This window comes from Mercenaria mercenaria, chromosome 3 (genome assembly GCF_021730395.1).
Source record: "Mercenaria mercenaria strain notata chromosome 3, MADL_Memer_1, whole genome shotgun sequence".
NCBI classification, from domain to species: Eukaryota; Metazoa; Mollusca; class Bivalvia; order Venerida; family Veneridae; genus Mercenaria; species Mercenaria mercenaria.
In genome coordinates, this window is record NC_069363.1 from 6,577,086 (window position 1) to 6,598,671 (window position 21,586).

At 36.6% G+C, this 21,586-nt stretch overlaps 1 protein-coding gene across 1 annotated transcript in view; it reads right to left on the reverse strand.

Annotated features, from left to right (window-relative positions):
* The window catches only part of LOC123525514 (rho-associated protein kinase 2-like), a 62,871-nt gene that overhangs the window by 15,931 nt on the left and 25,354 nt on the right, over positions 1-21,586 (reverse strand). Inside the window, exons 10-22 of the mRNA XM_053537807.1 lie at positions 19,769-19,929; positions 19,143-19,265; positions 18,285-18,346; positions 16,039-16,108; positions 15,369-15,472; positions 13,331-13,517; positions 12,730-12,823; positions 9,088-9,314; positions 8,393-8,642; positions 7,744-7,912; positions 6,800-6,878; positions 5,984-6,052; positions 5,145-5,277 (exon numbers count right to left, since the gene is read on the reverse strand). Coding sequence (XP_053393782.1) covers positions 5,145-5,277; positions 5,984-6,052; positions 6,800-6,878; positions 7,744-7,912; positions 8,393-8,642; positions 9,088-9,314; positions 12,730-12,823; positions 13,331-13,517; positions 15,369-15,472; positions 16,039-16,108; positions 18,285-18,346; positions 19,143-19,265; positions 19,769-19,929 — 1,728 coding nt within the window. The remainder of the gene's footprint in view (positions 1-5,144; positions 5,278-5,983; positions 6,053-6,799; positions 6,879-7,743; positions 7,913-8,392; positions 8,643-9,087; positions 9,315-12,729; positions 12,824-13,330; positions 13,518-15,368; positions 15,473-16,038; positions 16,109-18,284; positions 18,347-19,142; positions 19,266-19,768; positions 19,930-21,586) is intronic.

A 21,586-nucleotide genomic window follows, 5' to 3' on the forward strand; every position in this document is an offset into this window, starting at 1 on the left:
TGCAAATGTTGGACCTGGAATTACATGCAAAAAGTTCTTGAAAATAATTTAAAACAAGACCACCGCCTTGCGGGTGCTGACGCTCATCTGATTTTTTTTGTATAATAGAAATATTGTCCTACCCATGATTTTCTAAGTCTAAAAAGGGTCATCATTCTTGTAAAAAGCAGGATATAGTTATGTTTCTTGATGTACAGTGTCCACTTATGATGGTGAAAAACAGTTGCAAGTTTTAAAGCAATAGCTTTGATAGTTTATGAGAAAAGTTGCCTTAAACATAATACTCAACCAAGAAAATGATTTTCCAAGTCCAAAAGGGGCAATAATTATTGCAAAAAGCAGGATGGAGTTATGTTGCTTGCTGTACAGGGTCAGCTTATGATGGTGAACAAGTGTTGCAAGTTTCAAAGCAATAGCTTTGATAGTTTAAGAGAACTAGAGCTATCACTAAAGGTGATGAATGTATCCCCCACATGCACTGACACAGTACATTGCAATTTGACACACACAAGACTGCATAATTATGTGGACTGTATGTATATAGACTGTATGTATACAGTATAGTAACAAACAAGAGCTGTCCGTAAGACAGCCAAGCTCGACTATTCGAAATATTGTCACAGAAGCAGGAAATTATTACCCAAAATGTTAAATATCAAAAGAGTTTTAAGTTCGAAAGGGGACATAATTTGACCAAAATACATATCAGAGTTATGGGACTTGATGTTATCAACTAGTTTTATAACCCCGAAGAAACATGTTAAGTTTCAATTCAATATCTGCATTAGTTTTGGGGATAGTAACTTGCATGTTAAACTTTAACCAGAATTTTCTAAGTCCAAAAGGGGGCATAATTTGCTCAAAATACATGTTAAGAGTTATGGAACTTGATCCAGTGAGGTTGGTAATTGACCTTGAAAAAGAATAAATAAGTTTCAAAGCTATATGCCTTTTGGTAATAGCTGTATGTACTTGCACGCAAAACTTTAACCAGGATTTTCTAAGTCCAAAAGGGGGCATAATTTGCCCAAAATACATGTCAGAGTTATGGGACTTGGTGCTATCAACTAGTTTTATAACCCCGAAGACACATGTGAAGTTTCAATTTAATATCTGTAGTAGTTTTGGAGATAGTTACTTGCATGTAAAACTTTAACCAGAATTTTCTAAGTCCAAAAGGGGGTATAATTTGCCCCAAATACGTGTCAGAGTTATGGAACTTGACCCAGTGAGGTAGGTAATTGACCTAGAAAAAAGAAAAAATAAGTTTCAAATCTATATGCCTTTTAGTAATAGCTGTATGTACTTGCACGCAAAACTTTAACCAGAATTTTCTAAGTCCAAAAGGGGGCATAATTTGGCCAAAATACATGTCAGAGTTATGGGGCTTGACCCAGTGAGGTAGGTAATTGATCTAGAAAAAGAAAAAATAAGTTTCAAATCTATATGCCTTTTAGTAATAGCTGTATGTACTTGCACGCAAAACTTTAACCAGAATTTTCTAAGTCCAAAAGGGGGCATAATTTGGCCAAAATGAAGGTCAGAGTTATGAGACTTGGTGCTATCAACTAGTTTTATAACCCCGAAGACACATGTGAAGTTTCAATTCAATATCTGCATTAGTTTTGGAGATAGTAACTTGCATGTAAAACTTTAACCAGAATTTTCTAAGTCCAAAAGGGGGCATAATTTGCTCAAAATACATGTCAGAGTTAAGGGACTTGACCCAGTGAGGTAGGTAATTGATCTAGAAAAAGAAAAAATAAGTTTCAAATCTATATGCCTTTTAGTAATAGCTGTATGTACTTGCACGCAAAACTTTAACCAGAATTTTCTAAGTCCAAAAGGGGGCATAATTTGGCCAAAATGAAGGTCAGAGTTATGGGACTTGGTGCTATCAACTAGTTTTATAACCCCGAAGACACATGTGAAGTTTCAATTCAATATCTGCATTAGTTTTGGAGATAGTAACTTGCATGTAAAACTTTAACCAAAATTTTCTAAGTCCAAAAGGGGGCATAATTTGCTCAAAATACATGTCAGAGTTATGGGACTTGATCCAGAGAGGTTGGTAATTGACCTAGAAAAAGAATAAATAAGTTTCAAAGCTATATGCCTTTAAATGATAGCTGTATGTACTTGCATGCAAAAACTTAACCAAGGTGTGACGCCGACGCCGACGCCAGGGTGAGTAGAATAGCTAGACTATTCTTCGAATAGTCGAGCTAAAAACAAAGTCCCATAACTATGCAGAATATTTATCTAAAAGAATGTAACATGCACCATGCACAACTAGGGTTGGTACTGATCACTTGTGTGAAGTTTCATTAAATTGTGTGCAAGGGTTTGGTAGATTAGGCACGCACAAGATTGCATATGCAGACTGTATGTACATAGTATGTTAACAAGAAACAAAGTCCCATAACTCTGCAATTTTTGTCGCTGAAAGAACCTAACATGCCCCATGCACAACTACTGTTGTTACTGATCAGTTGTGTGAAGTTTCATTAAATTGTGTCAAGGGGATGAGGAGAGATGGTGCCCACAAGATTGTGTCTATGTCTATAGTATAGTAACAAAAAAACAAAGTCCCATAACTCTGGAAATTTTTTTTCTGAAAGAACCTAACATGCCCCATGCACAACTACTGTTGTTACTGATCACTTGTGTGAAGTTTCATTAAATTGTGTCAAGGGGATGAGGAGAGATGGTGCACACAAGATTGTGTCTATGTATATAGTATAGTAACAAAAAAACAAAGTCCCATAACTCTGCAAATTTTTTTTCTAAAAGAACCTAACATGCCCCATGCACAACTACTGTTGTTACTGATCACTTGTGTGAAGTTTCATTAAATTCTGTCAAGGGGATAAGGAGAGATGGTGCGCACAAGATTGCGCCTACGGACAGACGGACAGACAGACAGATGGACAGACAGACAACCTGAAACCAGTATACCCCCCCTTACAACTTTGTTGTCGGGGGGTACAAAAAGTTGACCTAAACATAAAACTTAACCAAGAAATCTGATATTTTCTAAGTCCAAAAGGGGCCATAAATCTTGCAAAAAGCAGGATGGAGTTATGTTTCTTGCTGTACAGGGTCAGCTTATGATGGTGAACAAGTGTTGCAAGTTTTAAAGCAATAGCTTTGATAGTTTAGGAGAAAAGCTGACCTAAACATAAAACTTAACCAAGAAAACTGATTTTCTAAGTCCAAAAGGGGCAATAATTCTTGCAAAAAGCAAGATGGAGTTATGTTTCTTGATGTACAGGGTCTGCTTATGATAGTGAACAAGTATTCCAAGTTTCAAAGCAATAGCTTTGATAGTTAAGGAGAAAAGTTGACCTAAACATAAAACTTAACCAAGAAATCTGATATTTTCTAAGTACAAAAGGGGCCATAAATCTTGCAAAAAGCAAGATGGAGTTATGTTTCTTGCTATACAGGGTCAGCTTATGATGGTGAACAAGCATTCCAAGTTTCAAAACAATAGCTTTCATAGTTTAGGAGAAAAGCTGACCTAAACATAAAACTTAACCAGGCAACGCCGACGCTGACAACCGCTCAAGTGATGACAATAACTCATCATTTTTTTTCAAAAAATCAGATGAGCTAAAAATGAACATATGTGAAATGAGAGAACAAAATTATCTTAAAACTGAAAATTATTTGTTCATAGCAGAAGTTTTTGCCAGTGTGATAATAAATCAAAGGCTTAAAACTAGAACGTTGATGGCCAAAGGCAACAATGTCAAGCCTGTTATTTCTTGTAACACCGCCTCAATCTCACAACATTTCATTCAATTAAAAACAAAAGCTCCATACAAGTCAAAGTTGATCTGACATGATCTTTGACCCCTCAGTGTGACCTTGACTTTTGTGATCAGGACCTGTGTCCTATGGCAAAACTGATTCACTGAGGTAATTATCTCTGCCAAATAAACAAGAGCTGTCACTAATGGTGACAAATGCCCCTGCAGCACCTTGACCTTTGATATGGTGACCCCAAAGTCAGTAGGGGTGGTGTACTCGATAAGTACTATCAGCATGTGAAGTTTGAAGGTCCTGGGTGAAGTGGTTTGCGAGTAAAGTGCCTTCATGCAAAAGGTTAACATTGGCCCCTATGACTGTGACTTGGTGACCCCAAAGTCAGTAGGGGTGGTGTACTCAGTAAGTACTATCAGCATGTGAAGTTTGAAGGTCCTGGGTGCAGTGGTTCGCGAGTAAAGTGCCTTCATGCAAAAAGTTAACGTTGGCCCCTGTGACCTTGACCTTTAACCTGGTGACCCCAAAGTCAGTAGGGGTGGTGTACTTGGTAAGTACTATCAGCATGTGAAGTTTGAAGGTCCTGGGTGCAGTGGTTCGCGAGTAAAGTGCCTTCATGCAAAAAGTTAACGTTGGCCCCTGTGACCTTGTCCTTTGACCTGGTGACCCCAAATCCAGTAGGGGTGGTGTACTCAATAAGTACTATCAGCATGTGAAGTTTGAAGGTCCTGGTTCAGTGGTTCGCGAGTAAAGTGCCTTCATGCAAAAAGTTAACGTTGGCCCCTGTGACCTTGTCCTTTGACCTGGTGACCCCAAATCCAGTAGGGGTGGTGTACTCAATAAGTACTATCAGCAAGTGAAGTTTGAAGGTCCTGGGTGCAGTGGTTCGCAAGTAAAGTGCCTTCATGCAAAAAGTTAACATTGTGACAAACTAACAAATGAACAGACGGACAGTTGAAAACTAATATGCATCCCTTCGGGGTCATAAAAAGATTACTCAATGCATGTCAAACAAGCTCTAAAATGACCTTTGACAACTAAATGTGACCTTGACCTTTGAGATAAAAACAGCCATTCTAACAACTATGTCCAGCTCACTGCAAGTGGACTCGACAAAAGCACAGAATATTTTCAGAGTCAAAACGATAAACCAGCAAACAATTTAAGAAATACTCTTACTATTACAGGCCTGTAAATTGTGTAATTATTGATGTGCCATGTATATAAAGAGTACTGTAATATTTTCACTTTAGCCAAGCAAAATTTAGTGCGGAACTACAAACTGGGCAATAGTACAAACTATTGACCAGTGATTCATATAAGCGGTCATGTAACTATACAATACAAATTAATGAAAATGTCTGCACAGTACTTACGTCTACATTCCATTGCTGGTGGAGGGTGTAACATATGCCACATAGGCTTGTTACAGGAATCACAGGTGGTGGGCGTACGGAAATGCAACTCCAGAAACTCATGACCTTTGTACTCTATAGTACCAGCTTTTGACTAGAAATAAAATGGTATATTAAGTTTTAATGAAGAAGTTCTCACTATAAATAAATATACATTAAAATCAGTATAAATTGTGGGGGATGGAACTATTTTTATGGTTTTTTTTTGGTGGTTGTGTCCATTAATGAAATAAAATCCCAATAAAGACTTATTTCTTTTTTAAGATGTGAAATCTATGAATTCATGTATTGGTATACTAGCCATGAGAGATTTTCGTTTATTTCTTGTTAGCAATGAATTAACTTATATTGATAATATAATATGTAAATTTTAAAATCTGAAGTCCTCTAATTCATGTCCCATTGTCCCTAAGTACAAACAATTTTGGCTAAAGACACAAAATTTTATGCAAAAAGAAAAAATATCACAACATTTATTCTAAGTCGAAAAGGGGCCATAATTCAGTCAAAATGCTTGATAGAGTTGCCTCCTCCTTTTTACAGACTGAGGTAATGATGGTAAACAAGTATGCAAAATATGAAAGCAATATCTCGATGGACTTTGAAAATATTTTGGGTGGTACGCAAACTTTAACATTTGTGTGACGCTCACGCTAATGCTCATGCCGACGCCGGGGTTAGTAGGATAGCTCCCCTATTCTTCGAATAGTTGAGCTAAAAAATCACAATATTCTAACAAGCAACAACTATCCACTTATCACATTAATGCAAATTAATTTGTACATCAAAAACATAATTACCTGTTGCAAACTTATATCTAGAGGATTTTCCTCTGATTTTCTATTCTCACCCTCTGTTGCATAGAGCACCTGAAGATTAAAACATATAAAATAGCTGCATTAAAACCATTATTTCTAAACAATACAAAATTTTATGTCTAGTTGTTTTCATTGACATGTAAAACCTTGATTTTTCTGACCCTGCAAATAAAGGGGTAGATATAAAACACAAATCCCAAATTCATAACTGACTTTTAAGGCAAGTATCAAAACATCTGATTGGTGCGAAAATTCAACAAATTAAACATGAAACTGGTCTCCAAATTCAGTTTTCTTATCTTGTGCCCAGTATTTCAAATGTTTTTCTGTTGGTTTAACATTACATCAACACAATTATAGGCCATATGACCACTTTCCATTCCCTTTGAGCATTATTTTAGGCACAGAAGCACCTGGGTAGAACTATCGACCTTCAGCTGAATGGCTTCTGTAATTAGATTTTTACATTCCAAGCAATGTTTCCAACACTGATCAGTGAGGGGGCCAGTGACTCAAACTCAGCTACCCTAACCACTTGGCCAAGCATGCCCCTACTTTCTTTTTGTGTGCAAAAAATGGTAATTATGCTTATACCCAAGTAGTTCAGCAATGATTTATGCAACTGCTATCAACATATTCATGCTTTATTAGATATACTTTTTATTAGGTTAGATATCAATGTTATAATAGCAACTTATTTTACATGTCATCATTAACTTCTAAATCATATGAAACTGATGATAAATATTATTTTCCCACATTTTACATATTCTTGAAATAGAGTGAATATTGCATTACCTGGAATATTCTTGGAATATCTTTCGCATCTGCTCTATAAACATCTCCTTGTGTTACTGACCTCACATGGTATAATTTCCTGGAAATAAAAAAAGCTTGATTCAATCGCAAGAGCAATCATCTATGTCATTTTTTTTCTCTTGAAAGCAGTCATTTGTATCCAATTTGTCCAAAGAAGAGGCTCTATTTATACATGAATTGATGCATTTTTTTGTGATTTCCATCATTAGAGGAAATCCTAAGGTGTCCCTCAAGACATTAATTTTACAAAATTTGACCTTTTTTTCATTGAATCTGCTTTAATAATTTGATTCTTTTTGATCTGATGTAAAGTAGTCTTTTGCTAGTATATAATGAAGATATTCTATCGCCAAATATCAGTATTTCACATTAACTTAACATCTAAAACACAAGTTTTTTGTATAAGTGACATGCCACCATCCATGACTGCCTGTCCAGTAATAGTCTATTTTCAGTCTTCAGTTTGTTGAGAGTTTGACCTTTGACCAAATGACCCCAAAAACATGTACTCACAACAGGCAATCATCCCATGAAGCCTCATAGTGGTACTGCTAAACATCATGTTACTGAGTTATTGAACAGAAACCATTTCCAGTCTCAAAGGCATCGTGACCTCAATCTTTGATCTACTGATAACTAAACCTATAGAATCATCTACAAACCACAGGCAATCATCCTATATAAAGATTTAAGTACTGAAGGCCTAATGGCTCTACAGTACTGTTACTGATTGGAAACCAAATGTCTACCACCCCACCAGCCAAGATAATAATCTTCTGACAAAAACAGAATATACACCATCTACTTCAAAGGCATAAAAAGACTGCACTCATCCATTATCTCATTTCTTTGTACTGGTAAAACAGATGAAAAGACCCTCAAAATTTCATATTCCATACGGAGAAATACAAAATCAAACATACTCGATGTCAAGGACAAGCACTGGTGCTGCTTTCTGCTTCTCTGTTTCATTATTGTAGAAGAGAACTTTCCGTGAACTGACAACTACATACTGTTTCCTCCAGCCATACTTTTTGATATTCTGTTTGTTAGGGACCGATAACCATCCTTCCATATGACTGTCTCCTGGTGCTAAATGTAAATAACATCTTTTCATTAAAACATTTATTGTTTGTTTCAAGTTGTACTGCTACAGTTCAGGTCATCTCACAACTTCTCAGCTTTAAATGGTGGAAGAAGAACTATTAACAGGCATCAGACACACATTAGGGCCACAACAGTGATTCAGTCAGTAACCATAACAACTTAGTGGTTATTCTTGAAATAATTCACAGGTATTTTAAAAGGTTCACCTTTTTTATGTTTGTTCCTTTTTCTTTTCTCAGTATTTTTTTCTTCAGTACAGTAAGAGGCAGGGACCTAGGCATGGATCATTTACCTTTTATAAGCCAGCCGGATGGCTCACTCACATGGAAGGTACACATTTTATACTTTGAGCAAGCTTACACACCTGCAACAGTAATGGGCAAGTGATTTGAAACCAGTGACCTTAATAACTCAACCATGTAAACCTCAGTCAGTGTTTATCAAAATTTATCAGACAGTACATACCTGTAGATGATATGCTTGAATTGTGTATGCTAAGTGACATATCCCCATCTTCTAAACTACCGCTGTGAATAGACGCTGTGTCAAGATTTGTGACGACCAGTTTCTGCTGTAGCAGTTCAATCTCACTATCTTTAGAGTCCAGCTCCATTTGAAGTTTATTGCGTGATTGACCTTCTTCATACAATGCAGCTTGGGTTTCACTCAGATCTCGCTGGTATTTCTCTACCATTTTACTGTATTTTTCTCGTTCCTATAAATATACATGTAGATGCTGTTATTACTTTCAGAATTTGGCTAAAAGAAGAACAGTACAATAAATTTTGAATTTGGTAATAAATTTGAGCATAGTCAAAACTAAACTTGAGTAGGTTTCCATACAACTTGTCAAATGTTTCTGTTCAGACAGTTCCTATTAATACTCATGAGGCAGCCTGATACCCATTGTTCTTGCAAGTCTGAACTTATTCAGAGAACGTTTAACTTATCTTGAAATGAGGTGTAAGGCAGACAGAGAGATATCTTGCCAACTCAAGCAAAAACATCACCCCTCATTGGTGGAGAAAAATATAATAAACCTCTCAAACCCTCATGGTGATAAATTCCTTCAGGAATTGAGGTGTCAAGAATGATTCAAAGTTGTAAAACTTGTTTCACAATCAATCTAATAAAAAATCAATACAAACTAATAAACTCACCATGCTGAGTTCCTGCTGTAACTTCCTGCACTCTTTCTCTTTCTTCTTCAGTTCCTGTGCCGAGGCGTGGTTCTTCTTGGTTCCCTGGTTATTAAATCCTTTCCTGTTCATAATCTCAGCCAGTTTGTTCACTGCTTGTTCTTTCTTCATCTTCTCCTCAATCAGATTCTTCTTCAATTTGTCTAAATCATCTGTAACTACAGGCTTAGCCTGCATGTTGCGTAAATCTGTATGAAAAAAATGTATACCAATACAATATAATGTAGGTTTCATAAGAACAAAAAACATGTGTTTTTGTTTTCCTCCATCACAATTTTCTTTAATTTCATTACTTCATTCACTGCCATTCATGTTCTAGTAGAAATGAGTTTTCTTTAAAGTATTATACACAATATCAGTTCCATAGCACAATTTGTTCTCTCTCCAACATCTAAAGTTTCACCACTTGATATCTGACTACAGGCTATGCCTGATTATTGCATAATTTAGTACAAGAGGGTCATTGACCCTAAAGCGCTCACCTGTGTACAAGGCTTCACGTTGTGTATGTAAAAGTCAGAGTTAGGTTTCTTTTATGTTTGCCTATATTATATACATGTCACACACATTTTTGAACCTAGGGCAGTAATTTGAATAATTACAACAGAAATTACAGATCTGATATCACATGAAAAATATTAAGGCTCTAGCTATTGTTGATTCAGAGAAGAAGATTTTCAATGTTTCTTATATAAAAGCCTATAGGAAGTACCTGTCAATTACAGGTGCATGGCCACTTCTTTTTTATCTTAGGGTAATAATTCAGACAAGCATGCTAGAGAGTCAAATCCTTATATCACATGCCAAATACCAAAGCCCTAGAGAAAAAGATTTTTAAAATTTGATAGCTAAAAACCTATTTTTAACCAAAAAAGTCAAATGACATCATATTACTTGGGGTCCTAAGGTAATTGTAATTAAACAGTCTTGGAAATAGGATCAGATGATTTTTTAAGTATTTTTCCTATATAACTCACATAATAACTAAGTGACCCCAGGGCGGGGCCTCTTTTAATCCTGGGGGCATAATTTGAATAATTTTGGTAGAGGACTACTAGACAATGCATCATACCAAATATCTAGAGATAGACCCTAACATTTTCATTGATAGAAATACATTAAATAAAGTCAAGAAATTGATTTCCAAGTCCTTGAAATCAACAAAAATGATTTCACAAATGTGCAATGTATGATAGTTTTGCTAATATCAATAACAGAAATTTTAATATTTAATTCAAAGTTGTGATCCGCAAAAAATGTCAACTCTTGCCTTGGGCTAGTACTTTAAAGCAGAGATATTTATTAGTTTACTTCCCTTGCAATTACACAATAGAGTAGAAAACGAAAACGGTTTAAAACACAATAATATACATTTTTGCACAACAAAATCGTTTAGGATTTATTAATATGTGTTTGATTTAACCCTGAACCACTGGTTCCTATGATTTTGTCAACTTACTTATGGCAAAAAATAACTTTTAACAAGCCGATAATAAAATGAAATACCAGTAAGTATTTTATAGTGCAGATAATACAGTTTTGCTTGTATCGAAATGTCACAACAGAAGCACTTTTGTAATACAGAACACCTGATAGGATTAGTAAAGGTGCAATTATATTGATCTCTTTTTCCTATGCCTAAAATATCAAAAGCCTAGGCTGTATGGTTTCAGACAAGAAGATTTTAAAAGCTTTTTCTTATATAAATCTATATAAAACTTGGGACCCCAAGGGCAGGGCCTCTTTTCACCCAAGGGGTACAATTTGAACAATTTTGGTTGAGGACCATAAGACAATGCTACAAACCAAATATCAAGTGTTGTGGTTTCAGACAAGAAAATTTTTAAACTTTTTTCTCTATATAAGTCTATGTAAAACTTGGGACCCCCGGGGTGGGGCCATATTTGACCCTAGGGGGATAATTTGAACAATCTTTGTAGAGGACCACTAGATGATGCTACATACCAAATATCAAAGCCCTAGGCCATGTGGTTTTGTACAAGAAGATTTTCAAAGTTTTCCCTAAATAAGTCTATATAAACCATGTGACCCCCGGGGCGGGGCCATATTTGACCCTAGGGGGATAATTTAAACAATTTTGGTAGAGGACCACTAGATGATGCTACACATCAGATATCAAAGCCCTAGGCCCTGTGGTTTTGGACCAGAAGATTTTTTAAGTTTTTCCTTTCAGTTGCCATGGCAACCAGAGTTCTGCATGCAATTCAATTCTTTGAACAATTTTGAAAGGGGGCCACCCAAGGATCATTCCTGTGAAGGTTGGTGTAATTCTGCCCAGTGGTTTTCAAGAAGAAGGGTTTTTTTTTAGAAATTGCTGACGCACGATGCACGACAGACATCAAGCGGTCACAATAGCTCACCTTGTCACTTCGTGACAGGTGAGCTAAAAAGTGACCACGCCCTCTGGCGGCCATGTTTTTTGACAAACTGGTATAATTTAAACAATTTTGGTAGAGGGTCAAACAAGGACCATCTGTGTAAAATTATTATAAAATCGGGTCAGCAGTTTCACACAAGAAGAGTTCTAAAGTTTCCACAATATACATATAGGGAAAAGTGACCATGCCCTTTGGCAGTCATTTTTTTTTGACGAATCAAAATAATTTGAACAATCTTGGTAGAGGGTCGCACAAAGACCATTTGTGTAAAATTGTTCTAAAGTCAGGCCAGCACTTTCACATAAGAAGATTTTTAAAGTTTCCACTATATACATATAGGGAAAGTGACCACACCCTCTGGCCGCCATATTTTTTTGACGAATCAAAATAATTTGAACAATCTTGGCAGAGGGTCACACAAGGACCATTTGTGTAAAATTATGTTAAAATTGGGCTAGCAGTTTCCCACAAGATTCTTAAAGTTTCCACTATATACATACAGGGAAAAGTGACCATGCCCCCTGACGGCCATGTTTTTGACGAATCAGTATACGTAATCTGAATAGTCTTGGTAGAGGTTGACATAAGGACCATTTTTGTGAAATTATTTCAAAATCGGACAATCGGTTTAGGAGATGTGGTTTGAAGATTTTTCTATTTTTAGCTTTGGTGGCCCCTATAAGCAACCAAGCGGAACCGTTTTAACAACTTTTGTAGAGGACCACCCAAGCAACATCTAGGCCAAGTTTAATCAAAATCCATTCAGTGGTTTTGGAGGAGATGTCGTTTAAACATAATTGTTGACGAGGGAAAACTTGACGCAGGCACGGACGATGGACAGAGCTTGATCACAATACCTCACCTTGAGCACAGGTGAGCTAAAAAACTAGATGGCTGTTTTCACTAAACACAAGGCACATCTTCCCTATAACTGTATACAGTAACTCAAAAAGGACCAATTTGACCTGTTAAGTATGACCTTAATCATATGACTGAACATTGCACTCTATACATCATCAAACTATAGCATAAAGTTACGCCATGAAATTAAACAATATTTCCAGCGAGTTATAAAGGATACTGAATGGACATGAATTCTACATACATGACCTCTGGCCTAAATATCATTTGAAATCACTATGCCTATGTCAGCTTACGGCAAATGAAAACATTTGTGCTAAATAATAAGTTTATTATGTCTTACCTTCTGCTATTTTTTTAAATCTGTTATTTAAGTCATCTTTCTCATTTTGTAAAGATTCCACACTTTTCACATACTCCCTTTTAGTTTCTTCTAACTGTAAATGGATATAGAGAAACAACTTTTTGTTAATCTGTACAGACTGCAGTATGTTTAATCTGGCAAACTCGTTTGTTTGTTCTGGATTGCTGTTATTTAAACAGCATTTCATTTAGTATTCCTGGACTCTGTACCAGTACTCACTTGTTCTCCAAAAGAAACTGCCCATTCCTTACATGAATCAGAGGTGGAGGACGCAATTATTTCAGATACAAAGTCTTTTATCATTTTATCAAATTTTCCTGTTGTCCAACTCCTTACAGGGGTTTTGTTACTTCAAAAGTATGCAACACTAAATACAATAAAACAGTGGAAATGAAAGGGAAAAGAAAAACTTGAAGTTCAGATATGAATCACAGAGGAACTGACTTTCATTTCAAGATAGCATACATTATTAGGTGCCCACATATTTCATATCCACATGAAAACCACAAATGGGCAATTAACTTCCTATTAAACGCCACATTTTAACTATGTACAACTACTGCTTAGAAACACCACTTACCATGCCTATAACACTATCCTTTTTCGCAAGTTCACTTTTATGTCTTGAGAGAATTTCTTTAATTTCTAGTTCTAACATTGTCTTTTCTTTCTCAACATCTGATAATTGTTCCTCCGCAATAGTTCTAGCCAGTTGCTCAGAATCTGCCTTGGCCATGGCTAACTGCAATTGGCCTCCCAAGGAATCTCTGTAATATGAAATGCGACATAAACATAGATTATAACTTTTGATAGGAGATCAGCAGCAAGAAAAAAAACAACTTCATATGAATTCTGCCCCCTGACAAAATGTAAAATGTAGCGAGACACAAAGTAAGAAACAAAAAATCATTCTGATTTTTCTATAACAATTTGGGCCATAATTTCAACAAGAGCTGTCACTAATGGTGACAAATGCCCCCACAGCACCTTGACCTTTGACCTGGTGACCCCAAAGTCAGTAGGGGTGGTGTACTCAAAAAGTACTATCAGCATGCGAAGTTTGAAGGTCCTGGGTGAAGTGGTTCGCGAGTAAAGTGCCTTCATGCAAAAAGTTAACGTTGCCCCTGTGACCTTGACCTTTGACCTGGTGACCCCAAAGTCAGTAGGGTTGGTGTATTCATAAAGTACTATCAGCATGTAAAGTTTGAAGGTCCTGGGTGCAGTGGTTCCAAGTAAAGTGCCTTCATGCAAAAAGTTTACGATGGCCCCTGTGACTTTGACCTTTGACCTGGTGACCCCAAAGTCAGTTGGGGTGGTGTACTCAATAAGTACTATCAGCATGTGAAGTTTGAAGGTCCTGGGTGCAGTGGTTCGCGAGTAAAGTGCCTTCATGCAAAAAGTTAACGTTGGCCCCTGTGACCCTGACCTTTGACCTGGTGACCCAAAGTCAGTAGGGGTGGTGTACTCAATAAGTACTATCAGCAGGTGAAGTTTGAAGGTCTTGACCTTTCACCTGGTGACCCCAAAGTCAGTAGGGGTGGTGTACTCAATAAGTACTATCAGCAAGTGAAGTTTGAAGGTCATGCGTGCAGTGGTTCGCGAGTAAAGTGCCTTCATGCACGTTGTGACTATGCAAAAAGTTAACGTTGCCCCTGTGACCTTGACCTTTGACCTGGTGACCCCAAAGTCAGTAGGGTTGGTGTATTCATAAAGTACTATCAGCATGTAAAGTTTGAAGGTCCTGGGTGCAGTGGTTCCAAGTAAAGTGCCTTCATGCAAAAAGTTTACGATGGCCCCTGTGACTTTGACCTTTGACCTGGTGACCCCAAAGTCAGTTGGGGTGGTGTACTCAATAAGTACTATCAGCATGTGAAGTTTGAAGGTCCTGGGTGCAGTGGTTCGCGAGTAAAGTGCCTTCATGCAAAAAGTTAACGTTGGCCCCTGTGACCCTGACCTTTGACCTGGTGACCCAAAGTCAGTAGGGGTGGTGTACTCAATAAGTACTATCAGCAGGTGAAGTTTGAAGGTCTTGACCTTTCACCTGGTGACCCCAAAGTCAGTAGGGGTGGTGTACTCAATAAGTACTATCAGCAAGTGAAGTTTGAAGGTCATGCGTGCAGTGGTTCGCGAGTAAAGTGCCTTCATGCACGTTGTGACTAACGAACGAACTAACGATGGACGGACAGTTGAAAACTAATATGCCTCCCTTCGGGGGCATTAAAACTTAACATTATTATAAAATCTATCATTAACATGAATACTAACTGGTTCAATTTATTAATAATTGCCTATATAAAATGTCTTTTGTTTAGTTTAACAATACAACTATAGATCATATGTCTACTTTCTAACGTTGATGGTGGAGGCGGAGCTAGTAGTATTACTCTCCCGGTGGTATTATTTCAGGCCTGGTGTGCACCTGCGTAGAACCACCAGCCTTCACATGGAAGAATTCTACACCCTTAGCAACATTTTAAACCCACATCGATGAAGAGCAAGAAATTTCAAGTTGGTGATCATAACCACTTGTACAGAGGCCCCCAAGAAAGGTGAAATTTAGAGAACAAGGTAAAATGCATGTGTATGATATGACAGCTGTTAACATAATCAGATCTTACTTTTCTTGGTCTACACTCTTGAGATCAGCATGTGCGTCTTGCAGTTTGTTATTTTTCGTCTCAATTTCATCCTTCAATTCCTTTACTTGATTTCTGTACAACGACTGGAAATAATCATAGTATTTGTTAGTTCTCCACTAAAATCAAGTTAAAATGATGTCAGAATATTGTACATGAAATATTCAATTATGTTGAGAATATTGCTGGTCATTTTACGTCAGTATTTCTAGCACTTTCAAGTATCATGTATCATGTTTGCAGCTTTTGTGGTGGAAGAACCTAGATGCAAATCTGGGTATAGTTTAAGACATGTGGCAGCTACTTGGTAAAACCAACACTCTGCAAAACCAGTTGGATGGCTTCCTATGATATCAATCTGAATGCAGCTCAAACCTTAAGAAATGAGGTGTGAAAACCACAACCATTTGGCCAAGGAGAATCCCATTCTAATCATCAAATAATTCATCCGACTGTTTACTATGCAAGAAGTCTGACCTCAAGCTGTGGACTGCACGTGTACAAGCTGTGCACATGTAATGAACTGGTTTGTTATCAAGGAAATGACTGTTGTTACAAAACTGTAATTGCAAAGCAAGCTTAAGCCAAAAAAGAAATGTTCTAATGACCAAACAGTAGTTGTTGCTTAGAGAGAAGTATTTAGTGTACTCACTGAGAAATACTGTTCAGCTTCAAGTTGATCCTGTAATTCCTTCATCTGTAGATCATTTAATGACATATCCCTGAATTCATAAATCCATAATTATATATATATATATATAGCATGTAGTCTAATATTTAACAATATCTCCCCGAATTCATAAATACATATATATAGCATAACAAGTCTAAAAGTTAACCAAATTTCTCTGAATTCATAAATACATATATATTATAGCATGACTACTCTAAAAGTTAACCAGATTTCACTGAATTCATAAATATACATGTAAAGCATGTGGAGTCTTTACTAAATCTCCCTGAATTTATAACATGTTCATGCTTTCTTTCAAGTTTATAAAATCTCCATGAATTCAAAAAATGTATATAGCATAAGGATAATACACTGGGACCCCGTTATAACGCTGTTGTCGGGGTCCAAGGCTCGAGACCCCAGATCTAGCGGGGTTAAATTTAGAATGCAGGTTGATCGTATCAGCGGTATATGCAATACCCCACCCACCGGTAATGCATTAGATGTATTTTGGACGCTGTTTTATGTTAATAAGAAATAAGAATCGTATAAACGGGACATTTATTTACCTTAAATGCTACTGAAAATTACATTAAAAGAATTATAATGCTGTGTCATCTTCTCATTTTGTCGTGATTCTAAAAGAAAGTTGGAATTGTGTATCCCGGAAGTAAACATATATAACGCTGTGTGAGGAGTGCGCGGTCGTGAGAATTACATGTGCACTGCAACTGCACTGGGGGTTTATGTTACTAAAAGATAAAAAACGCGGACAGTCTTGAAAACATGAAGAAAATCGATATATAATATAGAAAATTATTAAATCACCGTCGTAAATATACGATATTTAAAAGGGAGAACATTCTCAATATGGCTTTCAGTGCGTCGAATCTTCGTTAATTCTGATGAACTGAGTGTGATGATTACGAAAAACCGCTGCATTTTTTTTTACAAAACTGAGCCTGTTGTTTGATTTTTATTCACTCAAATGTTCATGTCATCCGCTTAATTGGTGCAAAATTAAACGGTTTGATAGTTGACTGACCAATGTTACACGCTTGTTATGCAAACAATCTAATTTTGACACGGTACTGATTGCCTAATTGTCACATGTCTACATGTATTCAAACTTTAACAAAGGCGATACGAAAACAAGTAAGCTAGCAGACAATTATTGATTTTTGTCACAGTTGTCATTCATGGCAAAGGTGTTAAAGTACAGGTACATGTAGTTTTAATGCTGGTTATGATCAAATTAAATAACATCCGCAGACTCGTTTTTTTGTTTTTTGTTTTTTTTTAACCCCCGAATATTCTGGAGCCAAGAGCCTACCATGTTATAACGAATACTGCGGTATATCAAGTAGCTTTATAACGGGTTTCGAGTGTATGAAGATCCAACATGTATTATGAGAAAGACATCTATCTACCTGAATTCATAGATATATATAGCACATACAGTATCATAATTACCATACATTCCAATATCAATGCCAAAAGAATGTTACAAATTTAAAAGACGGGGTGTTTATTACAGAGCAAAAAACAAGGAGCTGCGTTCAGTGGCAGCCTTGCCGATACAAAACAACCTAAGTCCAAAACGAGGTCAAGTTCAAGGTCAAGGTCAAACTGAGGTCAGGTGATGTCTGAAGATGAGGAATGGTCATAGGTTACATCTGCATTAGTATCAAGTCATTCTAGTTAGGGGTATTGATGCTAGACAAAACCGTCCCATTTGGTTAACCTCGTACGGATGGACGAACGGACAGGACAATCACTATATGCCTCCCGCATCAGTAGATGCCGGGGGCATAAAAATGATTTCAAACCTTCATTTTTCTCCTTTCAAAAACTGTTACACCAAACTTGTCACTTTACTACAACTATGGTATACACAATAATTGATTTGTTGTGACAATATTCATCAGAACAAGTTCTGGACTGATAATCTCAAGTCTCAAAATTGTTGTGGAAAATTATAGTAATTATAGCCACAGACATTTAATAACTTGAACAACTGTGAACCGAAATTTCAACTGATTAAGAGTTTCTGACAGTAATGTCTTGTGAATTTGTGCATTTATTTACTAACTTTGCTGGACTAACAGCAGTATTCCGTCAAACCTGTATCTTCGAAAATTTTGTTTTCCATAAATGAGAGGGAGGGGCGCTTAGAGGGCTGGGGTTAATAATGGAATAAACAGTATATCAATTATATAACTCACTCTCTCAATTTTCTGATTTCTTCTTCCAGGGAGTTTTTCTCCTTCTGAATTTCCTCTATGTCCTGCAAGAGAAAGGTTACATTATATAGCGGTACAATTTTTATCATGATATCAAATGTGAAAGGGGACATCACAAATGTATCAAAGACGGTGCTTACAAGAACTCATTTATACAAAATTAAGCTGTAAATTCATGGCTGACACTTTGTGTTTCAATTTCAGTTCTTTCATCACTTTACTGAACATCTTTTGCTGATCTAGCTTTAATTTGTAAGCTAAAAGCATTTATCTAGTCTGAAATAACATGTTACAAATGTACAATTATTACATGAATACCACAAACAGGCCCTAGGCAGTCATTTCAGCCGATGATACAATACTGTGAAATCATTTAATTTTGTGGGCATGAAATTTCGTGGTTTTTGTCAAAACAGCAATTTTGTGGGGATATGATTTTGTGGATTTCAATTTTTGAACATAAAATGAATGGGACTTTTACATGTTCGTTGGGATTAAATTTCGTGGATTGGCTCAACCACGAAATCCACGAAAATTAGCCCCCCACGAATATTAATGATTTCACAGTATATCAGCATGTACTTTGTACAACAGGTCTCTACTGACCACAAGCAGGCATTGCTGACTAAAAATGCTGCAGTGTGCAAATGTTGGAGATTACATTACTGACATATTTAATAATATTGAAATGTTACCATGTGAAAGATAAATTTTCCTAGCGGCCTCATAATAAATCCTTTATCTGTCACATGCCTCAGGCCAGTATGACAGACTCTGGATCTATTACAATGCCATTATGAAAACATCTGCTTATCTCTACTATAAATGAACAAAACATACCGACTGGAGAAGTTTATCTTTTGATTTGAGTTTGTTTACTTCTGCTGACTGGTTCTTGTAATCTGACTGCATTAATGACCTTCGTTGTATCTCCTGCTCCACTTGAAGCGACAAGTTCCGTGACTGAAATTTATAGGCAAAAAAAAATGAATCTTCATGTGAACAATATTCCACACACGAAATGCAGCACCTTTGTTTGGATCAAATACATCTGAATTTCATTTTGAAAGCAATCACATTGTGCGAAAGCTGAATACTTTCTATTTAAATTTCATCTGACTCCAAGACAATTGCAAATCAACGTTTTCAAAGTAAATTCCAAATCCATTTTCTAGTCCAATGATAATCTAAATTCTAAGTACGCATCAGCTTCATTTTACTTTTAAATTCAATTTAATTAGCATTATTAGGACATTACTAGCAAGCCCCTGTTCCATTTTGCAATACCAATGTAGATTTTCCTTTATGCAGTCAAAAGCAGAATTTCTTTTATCATTCTTGTGTCCAAAAAAAATTTTTTTTTAAGAAACACCCAAAGGGTCCTGATCAGATGAAATCTGAAGCAAATTGGCTGTCCTTCCAGAAGCCAGCAGGATGTTTTCCCGAATGTTCTGAACATGGCTCACCTTATCAGCTTCATTTCTCAGTTCAGTCTGTAGAGATTGAACTTGATTGCGTAACTGCTGTAAATCTACAGTGTATCCACTTTTCTCCTTCTCAACATTCAACAAGCGCTCCTCTGTCATTTTTCGTTGTTGTTGTTCCTGCTCTAGCTTGCGCTGCATATCTGTGAAGTACAACTAAGTTTTATTAGCTCAACTGATTTTCTAATGCAAATTGACTTCAGACAATCAAATGGCTACAAAGCAAAAACATTTCTGACAAATGCTGGCCAGCCTGCATCACTTTTTAACAAGCAAAAAAACAAACAAGATGACCCTAGATCACTTACCTGAGTAATATGAGCTACATGTTTCAAATGTCAAACTGATGATAAAATATTAAGAAAGTCAGTAGGTCACATTCATGGTCAATGAAATTCAGTTTTACGTTTTGTGTGCAAAACTGAGTATGTCATCAAAATTTCAAGGCTGTATCTCAAAACACAAGAAAGTAGGTCAAGGTCACAGTCAAGTGACATCATATTACTTGGGATCATCAGGTAATTATAATTAAACAGTCTTGGAAATAGGATCAGATGATTTTTTAAGTATTTTTCCTATATAACTCACACAATAACTAAGTGACCCCAGGGCGGGGCCTCTTTTAATCCTGGGGGCATAATTTGAACAATTTTGGTAGAGGACTACTAGACAATGCAAAAATCCTAGGTCGTATGGTTTCAGACAAGAAGATTTTTAAAGCTTTTTCCTATATAAGTCTATATAAAACTTGGGACCCCCAGGGCAGGGCCTCTTTTCACCCAAGGGGTACAATTTGAACAATTTTGGTTGAGGACCATAAGACAATGCTACAAACCAAATATCAAAGGTCTAAGTGTTGTGGTTTCAGACAAGAAGATTTTTAAACTTTTTTTCCTATATAGGTCTATGTAAAACTTGGGACCCCCGGGGCGGGGCCATATTTGACCCTAGGGGGATAATTTGAACAATCTTGGTAGAGGACCACTAGATGATGCTACATACCAAATATCAAAGCCCTAGGCCATGAGGTTTTGTACAAGAAGATTTTCAAAGTTTTCCCTAAGTAAGTCTATATAAACCATGTGACCCCCGGGGCGGGGCCATATTTGACCCTGGGGGGATAATTTGAACAATTTTGGTAGACGACCACTAGATGATGCTACACACCAGATATCAAAGCCCTAGGCCCTGTGGTTTTGGACAAGGAGATTTTTTAAGTTTTTCCTTTCGGTTGCCATGGCAACCAGAGTTCTGCATGGAATTCAATTCTTTGAACAATTTTGAAAGGGGGTCACCCAAGGATCATTCCTGTGAAGTTTGGTGTAATTCTGCCCAGTGGTTTTCAAGAAGGTTTTTTTAGAAATTGTTGACGCACAATGCACGACGGACATCAAGCGGTCACAACAGCTCACCTTGTCACTTCGTGACAGGTAAACTAACAAAAAAATAGAAGTTTGCCCTGTTTGAGCATTAAAGACAAGAAAAGGGGATTTCCTTGGCATGAATCACATATCAAATATTCTCAAAACTTTCTTTACAACAAAAAAGTTGAGTAAATAAATATTCAATTAGAATGTTTATAAAAGTATTCTGAATATTAAGAAAATCTTTTTTTGTGTAAAAAACATCAACTTCTGAGTTTACAATCAATTCAAACTGAATTAAACAAGAGGGCCAAGATGGCCCTAGGTCGCTCACCTAAGAAACACTCCATAACAGTGTAAAACATGTATGACCTAGTGATTTCAAGGAAACAAATATTCTGACCAATTTTCATTAAGATTGGACCAAAAAATTGGT